Source organism: Prorops nasuta, unplaced genomic scaffold (genome assembly GCF_024137725.1).
Source record: "Prorops nasuta isolate Cenicafe-Biocafe unplaced genomic scaffold, Cenicafe_Pnas_1.2 PNAS00001, whole genome shotgun sequence".
NCBI lineage: Eukaryota > Metazoa > Arthropoda > Insecta > Hymenoptera > Bethylidae > Prorops > Prorops nasuta.
In genome coordinates, this window is record NW_027116798.1 from 16,832,670 (window position 1) to 16,849,867 (window position 17,198).

At 35.5% G+C, this 17,198-nt stretch overlaps 2 protein-coding genes across 2 annotated transcripts; one reads left to right on the forward strand and one right to left on the reverse strand.

Moving 5' to 3' along the window:
- Positions 1–2,386: 2,386 nt before the first annotated feature.
- Positions 2,387–3,772, reverse strand: LOC136773348 (putative uncharacterized protein DDB_G0294196). Its single transcript, XM_066726961.1, has 5 exons — positions 3,327–3,772; positions 3,159–3,190; positions 2,765–3,085; positions 2,517–2,619; positions 2,387–2,432 (listed from the first exon to the last, which is right to left on the reverse strand). The coding sequence occupies exons 2-5, from the start codon at positions 3,184–3,186 to the stop codon at positions 2,387–2,389; spliced, it is 498 nt and encodes a 165-aa protein (XP_066583058.1). The 5' UTR covers positions 3,187–3,190; positions 3,327–3,772.
- A 545-nt stretch (positions 3,773–4,317) lies between these two features.
- On the forward strand, positions 4,318–6,495 carry LOC136773352 (protein FAM200A-like). The gene has a single exon (XM_066726974.1). The coding sequence runs from the start codon at positions 4,318–4,320 to the stop codon at positions 6,493–6,495; it is 2,178 nt and encodes a 725-aa protein (XP_066583071.1).
- The last annotated feature ends 10,703 nt before the right edge of the window (positions 6,496–17,198 follow it).

Below are 17,198 nucleotides of genomic sequence, written 5' to 3' on the forward strand. Positions count from 1 at the left end.
ATGAGAATCAAAAATCTGACTTTAAGCACATATTGAGAGGCAAATAACTCAATTTCTCTTGCTTCTCGGCTCTTTTTTCGGCCATAATCTGGTGTAAAATGTCCGAATGAACAAATACATACTATAAATGATCATTAAATCACCTTGGAACCAAAAGTTGACTTTCATAGCTATGTTGCAAAATCAAGCCTAGAAATGGCTAAAATTGTCCATTTTCAAACTCATTTTCTACAAAATTGGAGTGTCGTAGCCGCTTCCGGTTGGATTTTTTTGCTATTTCAGGTATAATTGTCAGTAATAATAATAAAAATACCCTCTGATTGCATTGGAATTGAAATATTCATGCAATTGAGTTTTACACTATGAGAATAAAAAATCTGACTTTAAGCACATATTGAGAGGCAAATAACTCAATTTCTCTTGCTTCTCGGCTCTTTTTTCGGCCATAATCTGGTGTAAAATGTCCGAATGAACAAATACATACTATAAATGATCATTAAATCACCTTGGAACCAAAAGTTGACTTTCATAGCTATGTTGCAAAATCAAGCCTAGAAATGGCTAAAATTGTCCATTTTCAAACACATTTAATGGGAAAGTGGAGTGTCGTAGCCGCTTCCGGTTGGATTTTTTTGCTATTTCAGGTATAGTTGTCAGTAATAATAATAAAAATACCCTCTGAAAGCTCTGAAATGGTAAGTTTATTGAAATTCAATTTTACCCTATGAGAATCAAAAATCTGACTTTAAGCACATATTGAGAGGCAAATAACTCAATTTCTCTTGCTTCTCGGCTCTTTTTTCGGCCATAATCTGGTGTAAAATGTCCGAATGAACAAATACATACTATAAATGATCATTAAATCACCTTGGAACCAAAAGTTGACTTTCATAGCTATGTTGCAAAATCAAGCCTAGAAATGGCTAAAATTGTCCATTTTCAAACACATTTAATGGGAAAGTGGAGTGTCGTAGCCGCTTCCGGTTGGATTTTTTTGCTATTTCAGGTATAGTTGTCAGTAATAATAATAAAAATACCCTCTGAAAGCTCTGAAATGGTAAGTTTATTGAAATTCAATTTTACCCTATGAGAATCAAAAATCTGACTTTAAGCACATATTGAGAGGCAAATAACTCAATTTCTCTTGCTTCTCGGCTCTTTTTTCGGCCATAATCTGGTGTAAAATGTCCGAATGAACAAATACATACTATAAATGATCATTAAATCACCTTGGAACCAAAAGTTGACTTTCATAGCTATGTTGCAAAATCAAGCCTAGAAATGGCTAAAATTGTCCATTTTCAAACTCATTTTCTACAAAATTGGAGTGTCGTAGCCGCTTCCGGTTGGATTTTTTTGCTATTTCAGGTATAATTGTCAGTAATAATAATAAAAATACCCTCTGATTGCATTGGAATTGAAATATTCATGCAATTGAGTTTTACACTATGAGAATAAAAAATCTGACTTTAAGCACATATTGAGAGGCAAATAACTCAATTTCTCTTGCTTCTCGGCTCTTTTTTCGGCCATAATCTGGTGTAAAATGTCCGAATGAACAAATACATACTATAAATGATCATTAAATCACCTTGGAACCAAAAGTTGACTTTCATAGCTATGTTGCAAAATCAAGCCTAGAAATGGCTAAAATTGTCCATTTTCAAACACATTTAATGGGAAAGTGGAGTGTCGTAGCCGCTTCCGGTTGGATTTTTTTGCTATTTCAGGTATAGTTGTCAGTAATAATAATAAAAATACCCTCTGAAAGCTCTGAAATGGTAAGTTTATTGAAATTCAATTTTACCCTATGAGAATCAAAAATCTGACTTTAAGCACATATTGAGAGGCAAATAACTCAATTTCTCTTGCTTCTCGGCTCTTTTTTCGGCCATAATCTGGTGTAAAATGTCCGAATGAACAAATACATACTATAAATGATCATTAAATCACCTTGGAACCAAAAGTTGACTTTCATAGCTATGTTGCAAAATCAAGCCTAGAAATGGCTAAAATTGTCCATTTTCAAACACATTTAATGGGAAAGTGGAGTGTCGTAGCCGCTTCCGGTTGGATTTTTTTGCTATTTCAGGTATAGTTGTCAGTAATAATAATAAAAATACCCTCTGAAAGCTCTGAAATGGTAAGTTTATTGAAATTGAATTTTACCCTATGAGAATCAAAAATCTGACTTTAAGCACATATTGAGAGGCAATTAACTCAATTTCTCTTGCTTCTCGGCTCTTTTTTCGGCCATAATCTGGTCTAAAATGTCCGAATGAACAAATAGATGCTATTAATCATCATCAAATCATGTCCGACTCTAATTCTAGTTTCCTAAGCTGTGCTGCAATATAGTGTTCTTGAATGGCTGAAATGTAGGTCTTCAAATCATCATATCTAAATTAACGGTCTCTACGAGGTGGCTCCTTCTGTGAAGTAAAATAGGAGTAAGGGTTTATGAAATAAATAGAGGTGTGAAATACATTTTATTTTTTTTTATTTAATTATAATACACAAAATAACCCGCAGGACGGGAATTGCTGCGCTGTCTGGGGTATTCTTCCCTGACCCGGCTATGATAGTAGCGCCTACTATTTCCCCTACTAGAAGCTCGAGCTGTAACAGAAAAAAGGAAAACATTCTTAGATTAGATACCATTGTAATAATTAATCTAATTCTTTATATAACTAATAGGAAAGGAAAGGTTCTGTAAATGGAAATGATGAAATGCCTAACTACACTTAAGATTCTTCATGCTTACGTATATAGCCGGGTCTCGCCGCCTGAGTGGCAGGCACGAACGCTTGCACTGCCACTTGTTGTTGCTGCTGTTGCTGCGGCTGCTGCGGTTGCAGTTGCTGCTGCTGCGGCTGCTGTTGTTGCAGTTGCTGCTGCTGCGGCTGCTGTTGTTGCTGCTGCAGCTGCTGTTGTTGCTGCGGCTGCAGTTGCTGCTGCGGCTGCAGTTGCTGCTGCTGTGGCTGCTGCTGCTCCAGCCGCTCCAGCCGCTCCTTAATTTGGTGGAGGAGAACCCCGTTCTCCTCCACCCGCTCCTTTATAATTCGCAGGAGATCCTTCGTAGTTTCTGTAACAGATAATCATTAATAAAATTTATTATTTGCAAAATAGACTTTACTAAAAAGTTCGTTTCCACTCACCATTCCCATTGGGCATAGGTTCGGCCATGATTCTGTAACAAACAAAAAGAATTGAAATTATTATATGAAGGAAAAGGTTTTTGTATTCGATAAATGAGACAATTATAATGGAGAAAGTAAAGTGAGAGAAATGTCAAAAATTTATTGAATACTGTTGAAAGTACTTACATTATCCTTCCTTTGCTTCTGCTTTCGAAGTTAATCCGTCGAGATTCAAGATACGAGTGAGGTACCAACGAAGTTCGTCTTCACCAAATCACCACAGTACTTTTCAAATTAAATATACAAGGTGTCCTATTGGTTTTCTAACACAATTGTTACATGAGAACCTATTATTGTTGGAGATATTATTTCACATGATTAGTTGCTTTATTCTATTTGCCATCTTTATTATTTACTGTATACCCTGTGTATTATATACAAGTTCTTCTACATTACAGTAACCGTAACTTTTAAATCGAGAAGGAACCGATTTGGAATTCTTCTTAACGCGATATAAATTAAATTTCTAATTTCCGATACTGAAATAAATTAAGTATTACTTACATTTAATAATATTTTAATTATTTCATGAAAATCTTTACGAAAAAAATGACTACTGCAGTGGGATTCGAACCCACGTCCTACGGTACAGAGGTCTGACGCCTTACCCACTACACCACAAGGCTCCATTGGATAGTTAAAACTTTATCGTCTATATAATCTAAGCGATAATGCGTAAATATTTTATATGCTTTAATAAAATATTATTTGGCAGTTAGACTAAAAGAATTTGTTATTAATTGAATTATTTATTAATTCAATTTATTACTAATAGCTTGTTGGCTATTTATATCGGAAATTTTTAATTTTCTGGGGAAGTCGTGTAGTGGGTGAGTGGATAGCGCATAAGAATGCTGATCCTGTTGTCACAGGTTCGATTCCCAGTGAAACTATCAGTTTTTTTTAATGCCAACTAATTAATTATCCGTCAGGTCATCAACCCTACATTACAAATCGTTGAACCTTACCCCATTTCTGCCTTTATTTGTACACAATTTAATAAATGTATAAAAGTAGATGAAGCCTTTGTATCTTGGGCATTTGCCTTAAAGCTATTAATCGGATTAATTGACAGTTTCGTGATATAAAGTGATTAAAGTGATAGGAAGAGTGGAAAATGTCTTCCAGTGAAAATAGCCCGGTATCAAAAAAGACTAGAATGTCTTCCAATCCGCAAAAGAGAAAAAGCAGCCACAAAAAGAAATTTCAATATCATTGGTATGATTTGAACCCATCTTGGATGAAGTGGGCAAAGCCGATACCTGATGACAGTAGTAAGTTTCACTGTTTAATTTGCGATAAAGTTTTAAATTGCGGTTATTCGGAAATTCAGAAACATGAGTCCTCCAGCATTCACGTGCAAAATGCTGTTCAATTTTCAAATCGGCATATTCCGCAAAGCTCCAGTAGCTCATCTAATTCCGCAGAATTTTCGAAGGAAAAAGAATTTGATTTTCTTGAACGCGTTAATATAGCGGAAATAAGATTGTCAACGTTTTTTGTAGAACATAATATCCCGTATATAGCAAGCTCCGCAATGGTTAATATGTTTAAACAGATAGGCAAGGAACCGGAAGTACTACAAGCCATAACATTAGGACGTGTTAAATTATCAAAAATTATAACTAATGTGGTTTGTCGCGAAGAAACACAAAGTCTCACGGAAACGTTACAAAATACAAAATTCTCGGTATTTGTTGATGAGACTTCGGATTTAACAAATGAAAAATGGTTTTCAATAATGGTTCGGTATATTGAACCTGCGTCATTGCAAATTCAAACACGTCTATTGCAATTAATAAATATTGACGCAAGAGATTGTTCGGCCGAAAAGTTATTTTCCGCGTTTAATAATGAAATGGTAAAAAAACAAATACCATTAAGCCAAATATTAGCAATAGCCTGTGACAATGCATCTGTTATGATCGGTAGAAATTCGTCTTTTCGAACGAAAATATTAGAAAAGAATGCAAATATAATAACGTTTCCATGCATATGTCATTTATCGTCACTCGTTGCTTCCGCTGCTTGTAAAGAGCTACCTTCATTCCCGGAAGAATTTGTGAAGAAAATTGTTAATTTCGTGAGCGGAAGCCCTAAACGGACGGCAATATTTCGGGAATTTCAAAGGTGTTTTGCAGGAAAAATAACAAATTTGTTGAAGCATGCCGAAACTCGATGGCTTACTCGCTATAAATGTATTGATCGTGTATTAGAATATTGGGATGTTCTAAATAACTTTCTATTAGAACAATCCTCAGAAAATAATATGCAAGCCTATGAATTGCACCAATGTATGCAGAACGCTGAAACTAAAGCGTATTTGTATTTTCTGCATTTTATTTTAAATAAGTTCAATACTTTTAATGCCGAGTTTCAAGCACGCGAAACAAAACTGCATTTATTGCAGCCAAAATCGGTTGAAATTTTAATTTTTATTTTAAGAAATTTCATGAAACCTGCATTATTGAAGTTTTGCATAGCTCAAGCAAATTTCTGTGATATTAATTTTTCCAAGGATATTAATATTATTCCGTTGGAAGATATAAACGTAGGATATGATTGTGAAGAATATCTGCAAGACCAAAAGAGTAAAGAAACGTTAACGCAAATGCAAGTTCATGATATTAAAAAGAATTGTTTAAAACTTTTAATAAAAGCTGCTGACGAAATTCGTAACCGTTTCCCAATACATGATGAGTTTTATAAAAATTTTACAGTTCTTGATAACGAGAACTCACTTTTTAACTCAGATAGAGAATCATCGGCTGCAGCATTATTAAAAATTGGCAATACATTTGGTATAAAAAATGACATAGAGCTAAAAAAAGAATGGTTTTCTTTATTTAACGATGAGTCAGCAGATCAGAAATATAAATGGTCTAGACTTTCCTTCGATGACATGTGGATAAAAATTTCGCAAACTAAATGTGAAAGGAAGGAAAAATATCCTTTGTTGAAATTACTATCGTGTATAGTACGGTCACTTCCACATTCGAATGCAGAAGCAGAACGGTGCTTTTCAATCATTCCTGATGTCAAAACGAAAAAAAGGAATCGTATAAGTTCTGCTACTTTAAATGCAATTTGCGTCATTAAAAATTATTTGAAATGTACAAATCATGATAGCATTACAATGCCAATAAGTAAAAAACACATAAAATTAACTGAAAAAGATAATTTATACGCAAGAAGTTACGTCGAAAATAAGGTAACTCTTACAATTCATGGATACACAAATGACGATGATGATATTGATGGTGATTTTGATGACGAAGTACTTTACGATAATTGAAGGAATGTCTGACGGATTCGACAATTATAAAATCGAGTGAAACTATGTCTGACGGATTCGACAATTATAAAATCAAGTGAAAAAATGTCTGACGGATTCGACAATTATAAAATCAAGTGAAAAAATGTCTGACGGATTCGACAAATGAGAATAGTGTCTGACGGATTCGACAGTTCAAAGAAAATACGTAAAATTGACCGAAAAAATACGTAAACCGCGAAAGGAGGGTTTTTTAGTGGGTAGGCGCTGTCAGAAGAACCATGTAGTTCGAACTTAATAAGTATATTAATTCGACACAAGCATGGAGATGGTGAGTCCCACACTATTTAGTATACGGCTAAAATATATATTCATTCCAACAATTGAACTTACATTACACAACTGTTTTATAACTTTTTGTGTAATGAAAGAACACAATAGGAAGAAATGTATGTTTCCGTAATACTAAGTGTGCCAGGATGCATTTTTCCCTTAAAAAAAAAAAAAAAAAAACACTGCAACAATTTACAATTAAAAATTGTTTTCATTTTTCCAATAGGAAATATTTCATGGAACACGAAGAGAAATTCAACAAGCTTTATTCGCTGAGTATGGAGATTCAGAGAGACTTTTGATTCTCATAGGGTAAAATTGAATTTCAATAAACTTACCATTTCAGAGCTTTCAGAGGGTATTTTTATTATTATTACTGACAACTATACCTGAAATAGCAAAAAAATCCAACCGGAAGCGGCTACGACACTCCACTTTCCCATTAAATGTGTTTGAAAATGGACAATTTTAGCCATTTCTAGGCTTGATTTTGCAACATAGCTATGAAAGTCAACTTTTGGTTCCAAGGTGATTTAATGATCATTTATAGTATGTATTTGTTCATTCGGACATTTTACACCAGATTATGGCCGAAAAAAGAGCCGAGAAGCAAGAGAAATTGAGTTATTTGCCTCTCAATATGTGCTTAAAGTCAGATTTTTTATTCTCATAGTGTAAAACTCAATTGCATGAATATTTCAATTCCAATGCAATCAGAGGGTATTTTTATTATTATTACTGACAATTATACCTGAAATAGCAAAAAAATCCAACCGGAAGCGGCTACGACACTCCAATTTTGTAGAAAATGAGTTTGAAAATGGACAATTTTAGCCATTTCTAGGCTTGATTTTGCAACATAGCTATGAAAGTCAACTTTTGGTTCCAAGGTGATTTAATGATCATTTATAGTATGTATTTGTTCATTCGGACATTTTACACCAGATTATGGCCGAAAAAAGAGCCGAGAAGCAAGAGAAATTGAGTTATTTGCCTCTCAATATGTGCTTAAAGTCAGATTTTTGATTCTCATAGGGTAAAATTGAATTTCAATAAACTTACCATTTCAGAGCTTTCAGAGGGTATTTTTATTATTATTACTGACAACTATACCTGAAATAGCAAAAAAATCCAACCGGAAGCGGCTACGACACTCCACTTTCCCATTAAATGTGTTTGAAAATGGACAATTTTAGCCATTTCTAGGCTTGATTTTGCAACATAGCTATGAAAGTCAACTTTTGGTTCCAAGGTGATTTAATGATCATTTATAGTATGTATTTGTTCATTCGGACATTTTACACCAGATTATGGCCGAAAAAAGAGCCAAGAAGCTTGACCAACGGAATTATTTGCCTCTCAATATAGAAATAAAGTCAGATTTTTAAAGCTCATAGTGTAAAACTCAATTTTAATAATCCTTTATTTTAAGTGCATTCTGGATCAATAATTATTTATTTATCAACAATTATACATGAATTTGCAAAATTTTCAAGGCGGAAGTACCTCCTACACTAAAATTTTGCATGAAACAAGTTTGAAAGTTGTTAGTTTGAGCTATTTCTTGACATTGTATTTTACATTGTAATATTAAGGCGCAATTTTATTTCCTGCCATTATTTTGGCATATTTTTTAGGAGATTTCATTCGCTTATAGGTGTACCATACAAGAAAGTAACCGAAGAAACATCCTAGCCGCCCCACATTTTCATTTATTAGGCTCTCATCATAGAAATTATGTCAGATTTTTGCATTTCATAGGAAATTGATGAATTTTGGACAATTTTGTGATATTTGCAAATCCAAATCACCATCGGTACAGTGATGTTGCAAGAAAATGGTCGAGTTTTTACCTCATTTTTAACCATTTTTTCAAATTAATCAATCTCATGTATTCTCGTATAATTTTTTATTTAATTAATTTTAAATGTCACACTTCAGTGATCATTTTGTGCAATATAATAAGGGTTTTTTCTTTCAATTAGTTACACGGATAATATTATTTCTTTGTTAGTTTTATTTCATCTCATAATAATTTTTTATATACAAAAATTTTTTACAATTTTGAGGATAATTGTTAAATTATAGTAACATTTAATAATTTTCCTGTATTATAATTGTCAAAAAATAAATTTCTCTTACGAGCGCATCGAGCCGGCCGACACCCTTGGAAAAGGAGTTTCGCGCGGCTCGTTGGCTAAACTTAGGTGAAATAGAGAGCGAAAGAGAGGTCCGAGAAAAGTATATTCATCCCTCTCGTACTCATACCTCACCGGAGCTAACCGAACTTCAACGGCGAAAGCCGAGACACGCACGTATCGATGTAGCTGTGTGCGTGACCAGCGAGCGGCGACAGTAGTGGGGTTGGCTCACCGATGTACCGCTGGCACTGTGTGCGTGCAAGCTAGTGGCGGCGTGGTGGGGATACCGAATTCCCACAAGTTAACATCTCTGCTTCTAATGTGCATAATGTTTTGTTCGGGGAATCCTAGATTGTTTACTTGTTCTGGTATTTGTTCAATGAGAGATATGTCGTCTAGTTGTAAAGGAATTCTATGTAAATAGAAATTTGTGTAGTATTTTGTATGTTTCCTAAGACGAGGATCTGCATAAATGATCTTGTATTTTTCAGAGTTTTTAAATTCGTGATCGATCTTTCCTTTAAGAAGGTCTTTTTGTGTAAGAGTGATGTCTGTAAATAATATAAGGGTATTAGAGGAGTTTTTAATTGTAATTTTTATGTTTTCTGGAGGAAAAAACTCCATGTCAATTTCTTTTAAGATTTTGGCGATGGTGGAGAGAGGATTAAGAGCTGCTTGTTTAATTCTAGCTGCTCTTAGCTGACTCCTAATGCGTGTTTTGTTGCGAATACTAGCATTCTGATTAATTGCTTCAATGTTTCCTTTTAAAAGATTGGAGAGTTGACTATTTATGTCAGTTAGGTCAGATGTATCTGTGTTTAGATTATTAATCTTAGAGATAGTAAGTTTAAGAGTAGAAGTGTTGGACATTTTGTCTTGTCTTGTGAGTTGAATTGAAAGAACTGTAAAGATAACTGGAAATTAAGGAATTATGTTGTCAAGGATACTATAATTTAAGGGGAGGAGGAAAAGAAGAGGTAGGGGTATAATAAATAGACTATGTTGTTTTAAGGGGAAAAAACAAGTTCATAAGGTGTATTGTTTTTATTGAGTGAAGTATAATTTATGACAAAGTATTAAGCTAGAGGGATGCAATTTCATTAATAAAATTAGACCAAGCTATATTTAAAGATTTCTTTAAAGAATTTTTCTCCTAATTGACAGCGATATTCCGAGGTTGACCATTCATGAATCACGTCTTCTAGAAGATAATTATTAAAAAGCATGCAGGTTTTTCTCAATTCCTGCCATTTTGGACAGCTCATTAAGACGTGGGACCAGGAGTGAGCATTAGGAGAGGAGCAGGAGCAGTGATTAGGAGGAGGAGACGGGGAGAATAGGAATAGGCAAATGTTTGCAGATAGAGTGCCTCTTTCTCTAAAAAACCATGATTTTATAGAAGGTATAAGTAGTGAGAAGTGTGTGATGTGTGGATCATTCTGGTTTCTCTTGATGATTCTTTGCCATGAGGATTGCCACATCTCAACTATGACTTTCATGTCGTCCTCTGAGAGCTTTCTAAGTCTAACTCCAGAGACATCAATGTATTTAGTTTTGGTAATGTATTTAGTGATGATGCGAGCAGGGGGGCATTTACATGTTATTGACCAGGTTATCGGGTTGTATGGTAAAAGGTAGGCTCCTCTTGGGATTAGTAGAATTGTCAGGTCATTTATAAGTTCCTCAAACTTTTCGATGCTTAATAAGTAGTTTCTTTTAATGAAAGAAAGTTGACAGTAGCCAAAAATAGCATTGTAACATCTGATGATTAGCTTGTTATACTTATCTTGTGGAATGTACTCTGCATCTTTGAATTCATAATATATAAAGAATTTTTTAATTTTGAGGTGAATTCGAGATTTGGTATTATTCATTATGTTAATGAAAGTTTGAGGAGACATTTCATGGTTCGGTTTAGTATTGTTGGATGGTGGTCTTTTATACGAGTCTAGTTTATCATCTAGATTAGATGTACGAATTATAGTTTTGGAGTTTATAGAGTCTGTGATTGCAGGGTGATTGAGCTTTAAATCATTTACTTCTGTGGCGACTTCCTGTGGTTCAAGTTGAGGCGAGTTATGTTGAGGGGTTGGAGAAATAGGAGGAAGGATTTCTTTATGGTTCTTAGGGAGGTCCATTATATCGCAAGGTGCGGTGGGAACAAAGGACGTGTCGTGTATGTTAGGCTCCTGTGTGTTTTGATGCATAAGAATTGTAGGAGAAATTGGTGAGGTTATTGGCTCGATGTTCAGGGTAGGCGTTATCATTTTTTGTGTAGGAGAATATTGTGATATATTTTGTGAAGTAATGTTATGACTGTCGAAAGTAGAGATGTTCATAGAGGGTTCCTGGAGGATTAGATAAGTGTTAGGTGTGCGGAGGAATACTTAAAGATGTAATTTAAGAAATAGTACCTCGAAGGAACAGGATGGAAGAACCAGCCTTTCCCCTATCGTCCGATTTCCTTTTTAAAGTCCTTTCAATTATGTAATAGGAGTAACACAAAAAAAAAAAAAAAAAAAAAAGGGGCGGGTCCTACCCATGGCAAATTGCCCGTTCCGGCTGGTCGAATGGAGGGAGAGCCTAAGTTCGGTCTCCCATCACAAGGAGGGGGGAGTTGTGACGTGGCCAAATCTAAGTGTCTTGGCGGCGTCACAAACATAATTGATGGAACCCTCCTCTCGCTCTCGAATGCACCCTCGGGATTGACCATTTTTAAATTAAGTTGGGAAATCGGCAAATAAGCCATTTTATGAGCATGTTAGACTAAGCTTTTCAGCCCAAGGTGGGGGGGAGACTCCAGGATCGCTGCGGGATCCCGCCACCACTAAAAGGTCAGAAGTTTCAATTAGCCATCATATGACTTTGTTTATCGCGTCACCAGGTGGTGATATTTAGTCATCTATCTCGAATTGCACTTTTTGGCTTTCTTCTCACGCATTATGCCTTTTATAATCTGTAATCGCTTGTACGGCGTGTCGACCGGAGTGGGGGCCTTGCCTCTCCGCTCTCCTACCCCCTTACCACCTCGCCAGCAAAACCAGGATCGTCAACAATGGACCCCGCAGCTTCGCCTTCTCGCTTTCCGGACTCCCGATAGTCGTCGCCTCCCTGCTCAACTAGATTGGGACCCGAACAGAAGCTCTATAGGTCGCTACGCTATGCAAACTAGGCCTGAGTTAACGTAAAGTGCTCAGAATATAAAGAAGGATCATATCAGGATGGAGTATTTATCGCCTAGCCGCCATCGCTGAGAACACCTATCGACAATTGATTCCGGAGCAGCCTCAGCCTAAGACTATCGCTCCCGCTACCGCCAAAGAAAATATTGAGAGTCGTTCAGGACGGAACTTCCGCCTGACGACGGAAAAGAAGAGGGAAGAGTGACGAGAAGAGGATCGCATGATACCGCGGATCCTCGTGAATATTTGGTAATCCGATCGATATCCGAGCCTATTAATCACTAGGTGGGGGATGATCGAAAGGTACCGAGATCACTGTACCGCTACAGTAGTCGAAATTCGGCCCTTGTTGGAATCCGAAGTGAATCTGGAGCTCTCCGAACCTGACCTACGACTGTCTCCAGGAGCCTGGTTGAATCTGCCCGACCAACTTTGTCCTGAGGAAAGCTGCCGTAATCGAGAGGAAGAGTTTGAGGTGTCGAAGCCGGAAGAATTGAGCAGATCGGTGAGTGCCTCCCTCGGGTCGACCATGCCAGTAATTGCCTAATTTGCGTTATATCGAGTCAATTCTCGTAGTTGCCAGAAAACCTTTAATTTTAGCTTTGCGTAGGATCATGGCCCGGAATTCAATACCGATACAGTGAATAATCATTAAAGTAGAGTCCCGAGAAGTCAGCTGGAGAAAAACAAATTATTTTCCTTATTATTTTAGTTATTTATCGTTGGCGGTGTCGCGCGTCGGGGCCTGCTTGTTGTAGGCTCGACATAATTTTCGATATCTTTATAGAGTCTTGCCGGGACAACATTGCCCGAGTTTTGTATCGTTTAACGGATTGATAGTCCAAGATTGAGTGTCGCCGGGCTTCAATTCCGTCTCCAGTTCTCTTTCAGCTTGAAGAATATGTTCTCCGCTTTTGAGGCGTGTGAGATAGTTAGAGTCCTCTTTGATTAAATATTTGCGTCATTAATTGTCGGTATAGGTGATTGGCCGTGATCGTAGGCAATATTCACCATCATTTTCTCTAAAGTGAGTTGTATCCTCTTCATGTACCTCGGCCTGATACTTGTAATCCTTTGAGAATTTATCATAAAGGGTAATAGAAAGTGGCGGGCCAATCGATTAACGAATTTCGACTTTTAGCTCTTACGATTTGAAATCTGAGGTGTTATTGATCGTTGTAAATAGCTTATTTTGTGAATAAACCTCAGAATTTTCATATGTAAATCATGCCTTTTCCTTTATTCGGATTTTATCTTATTAGCTGATGATTATCTTAGCCGCTTTATCGAAAGCCTCTCCTAACCAGACCCCTCTCCCTTATCCAGATCGGGACCGAGCTAGCCCAGCATTTTGGGGAAAATTTCGCTATATCGAATCAGTGAATGTTATAGAGAATAACGTACTAGAGAAAACTGGTCTATGTGGACCTGGCGCCCAACATATCGTTTATAGAGTTTGAGTTAGAGCATTTGAGGAGAAACGTAGGAATCATCGCGTATTAGTTTTTGGCTGTATCGTATCGTTCCCCAAATACCGTTTATAGAGTAAGCGTTATATTGCTCTACGCGGCGAGTTTTATCCACCAGGGATTTTTGCCGCGTAACACTACATAAGGATAAATCATGGATATATATGAACGATAATACCGTTCAAAAGAAAACATGGCCCAGAATTTCAAAAAGTGCGGATGTCATATTCATTGAGGAAATTTAATTCAGTCAATATTATATAATTCTTATCCCTAACGGCTGCTTTTATAAATGTTGAAAGTTGTAATTATGGGTAAAAACATCTTACTCGTAATAACATTTTCAATAATATTAGCACCACGGCTGCATTTAAAACGTCATTTCACTAAATAATGGCTGCACTTACAGCGCCACTTTGGCTGCAATTTTCCCAGTAAGTAAATTATTTGAAAATTATATATACTCCACAATAAGTTGCTATCACTTTCAAATAGATTTAACTCGGTAGAGCATCATTTAAATTAAAATCATGCAATGAAATTGTTTTTCATGAAAATATTGTATCTTTAGTAAAAAAATATTCATTACGATTTTTTAACTTTTTTTTTGTTCTTTTTACTTTTCAATGTTAAAAATGTTTTCTTAAATGTTATACTTTTTCTCAATTATTATTGTAAAATGAATTTAATTATTGTTACGAAATGTTATTGTTTATATATTTTAATGTATATTACCGTTCAATAAAATTCAATAAATCGAATACACATACTATTTTTATGATTTTACTGTATTTTCTTTCATTTTCATCAAAAAATATATTCCTAAGACGACTTCGAAATATTACAAAAAGTCCTGGGATCCTCCCAAAAATACTTTCGTATAAAAAAAAAAAAGACGGCAAGTAATTTTGCCCTTTCTCTCCAAAAATAGTAATTCCAAAAAGAAATATTATTACAAAGAATAAATAGTAAACAAAAATACCGTCAACACAAAGATTTGAAATCAGTTAGATAACACAAGTAATTATATTTGGTCCCAATAAAAGTAATAACAAACAAAGTTATTATAGAAAATAAATCTCAAACGAAAATATCGGCAACACAAAGGATTGAAATCACTTATAAATTCGGCATGTAATCAAACGGCAGCATAAACCAATGAGATCGCCTAAATTAGGCAAGTAAAAAAAGTGAATGAATAATTAATTATTACATATTTTTTGTATACGTACTACTTGCTGGGACGGGCCAAAAAGTATAAATTATATTTGAGTCTTCGTCCCAGTTGCATTTTGAAATATCTACTACTTTACACTTTTTGGCCCGTCCGAGCAAGTAGTAAGGGAGACCGGGGTAAAATAGGGTACCGGGGTAAAACAAGGACCCATTAATATAACATAAACTACATTTCTGATTCAGTCATTAATAAAGGTATGTAATGGTGCCACTTGAAGATATTGGTCAGCAAAAATTTGTAAACATTGGCGCTTAATTACTTTCCAAACGCTTTATTTTTTTCATTTTTGCACATAATTCTTAAATGTTTCCGATAATTTCGAAGTGTTCAGTACAAAATCTGGACTAATAGAGTAAATTTTCACTTAAGTCACTTAATTTGTAACATTTTTAACTATAATTTCGTTAGTCATATTTTTAATTCACATACGATATATGTCTGTATAATATTTAAATACACTTTGTATGGTTAAGGGGCAAAACCGTACGGGGTAAAATCGGACTTCATACCTTCATTAATGACTGAATCAGGAATATAATTTTTGTTATATTAATGGGTTCTTGTTTTACCCTGGTACCCTATTTTACCTGGGTTTCCCCTAATAAATGTGTTTATTGTAAAGAAATATGCGCATTAACAAAATTACAAGAAGGATGAGTACAATGCATACAAAATTTTAAATGGGCTCATGAAGAATGAACTCACTAGAAAATTGAAGATTTACATAATTTCTCATGTAATACATGCTAAGTTTGTATCAATTTTTTGTATCCAATTTGAATCCGTGGAGTACCCTATTTTACCCATGGGTCGGGGTAAAACCGTAAATTGTTATGTTTTTTTTAAATTAACATTTGATTGATCAATAATAAAAATAATTATTTAATTTTGTGTCACCACTTTAAAGAAGGCTTATATTTAATCAAAGTGGTTTTATTTTCAATTTTTTTTTAATAATAACCTAAATATAAGCCTTTATCCTTAAGGGGATGCATTGAGCGACTCAAACACTCATTCAAGTTTATCTTCCAAATTATTAGGAATATGAACTTTTTTGTAGAGATTAAATTTACTCTTTTGACTGTACTGAAGCGCGCTACAAACTCGGTTTCTCAAAATTATAAAAAATAATTTTCATAAAAATTATGAATACTTGTAATTTTGTTGGTCATAATAATATTGAAAATTAGGCCTTGTAGCGCGCTAAAGAAAAGTTCTATGACTAATTTGAGACCAAGAAGAAACAAATATACCTAAAAATGTGGAAGATTTTTTTGAAAAACTAAATTAGCTATTGAAAGACAAGTTTTACACTATTTTACGGACGGAGAAGTTTCACAGTGCGTTAGACAAGGACAAGCCTATTAGCTCTCTTCGCTTTAGAAGGGGTACCCACTCTCTCCCCACCATTTCCCGCTAAACAAACCAACTCTCCTACACACAGCAAGGTGACTGGCTAACGCTGCCTGTCGGTGTGAATCCGTAGCGGAATGGAAGAACAAATAATTATTTGTAGATTTCAGGGTTAGGTTTTCGCATATCCGGCATTGTACCGCTCTTCCATATCATTTCGGGAGGCTGCAGTAAAATTTTCAAAATATTTTATCATCTACAAGTCTCAAAAAACTTGAATTAGTTGACGAAAGCGTGACTCGTAGCAGCCGACGCTGATCGCTAAGTTGTGTAGCGCATCACCTACGAGCACCAACACACAGCAAGACGGCTTGCTAACGCTGCCTGTCGGTGTGAATTCGTAGCGTAATGCAACAATAAATCATTATTTCTAGGTTTCAGGGTTAGGTTTTCGCAAACCGACCTTGTACCGCCCTTCCATATCATTCCAGGACGCTACAGTAACATTTTCAAAATATTTTATCATCTACAAGTCTCAAAAAACTCGAATTAGTTGACTAAAGCGTGACTAATATCAGCCGACGCTGATGCGCTACACAATTTAGTAATCAGCGTCGGCTGCTACGAGTCACGCTTTCGTCAACTAATTCAAGTTTTTTGAGACTTGCAGATTATAAAATATTTTGAAAATTTTACTGCAGCCTCCCGAAATGATATGGAAGAGCGGTACAACGCCGGATATGCGAAAACCTAACCCTGAAATCTACAAATAATTATTTGTTCTTCCATTCCGCTACGGATTCACACCGACAGGCAGCTTTAGCCAGCCACCTTGCTGTGTGTAGGAGAGTTGGTTTGTTTAGCGGGAAATGGTGGGGAGAGAGTGGGAACCCATTCTAAAGCGAGAGAGCTAATAGGCCCGTCCTTGTCTAACGCACTGTGAAACTTCTACGTCCGTAAAATAGTGTAAAACTTGTCTTTCAATAGCTAATTTAGTTTTTCCAAAAAA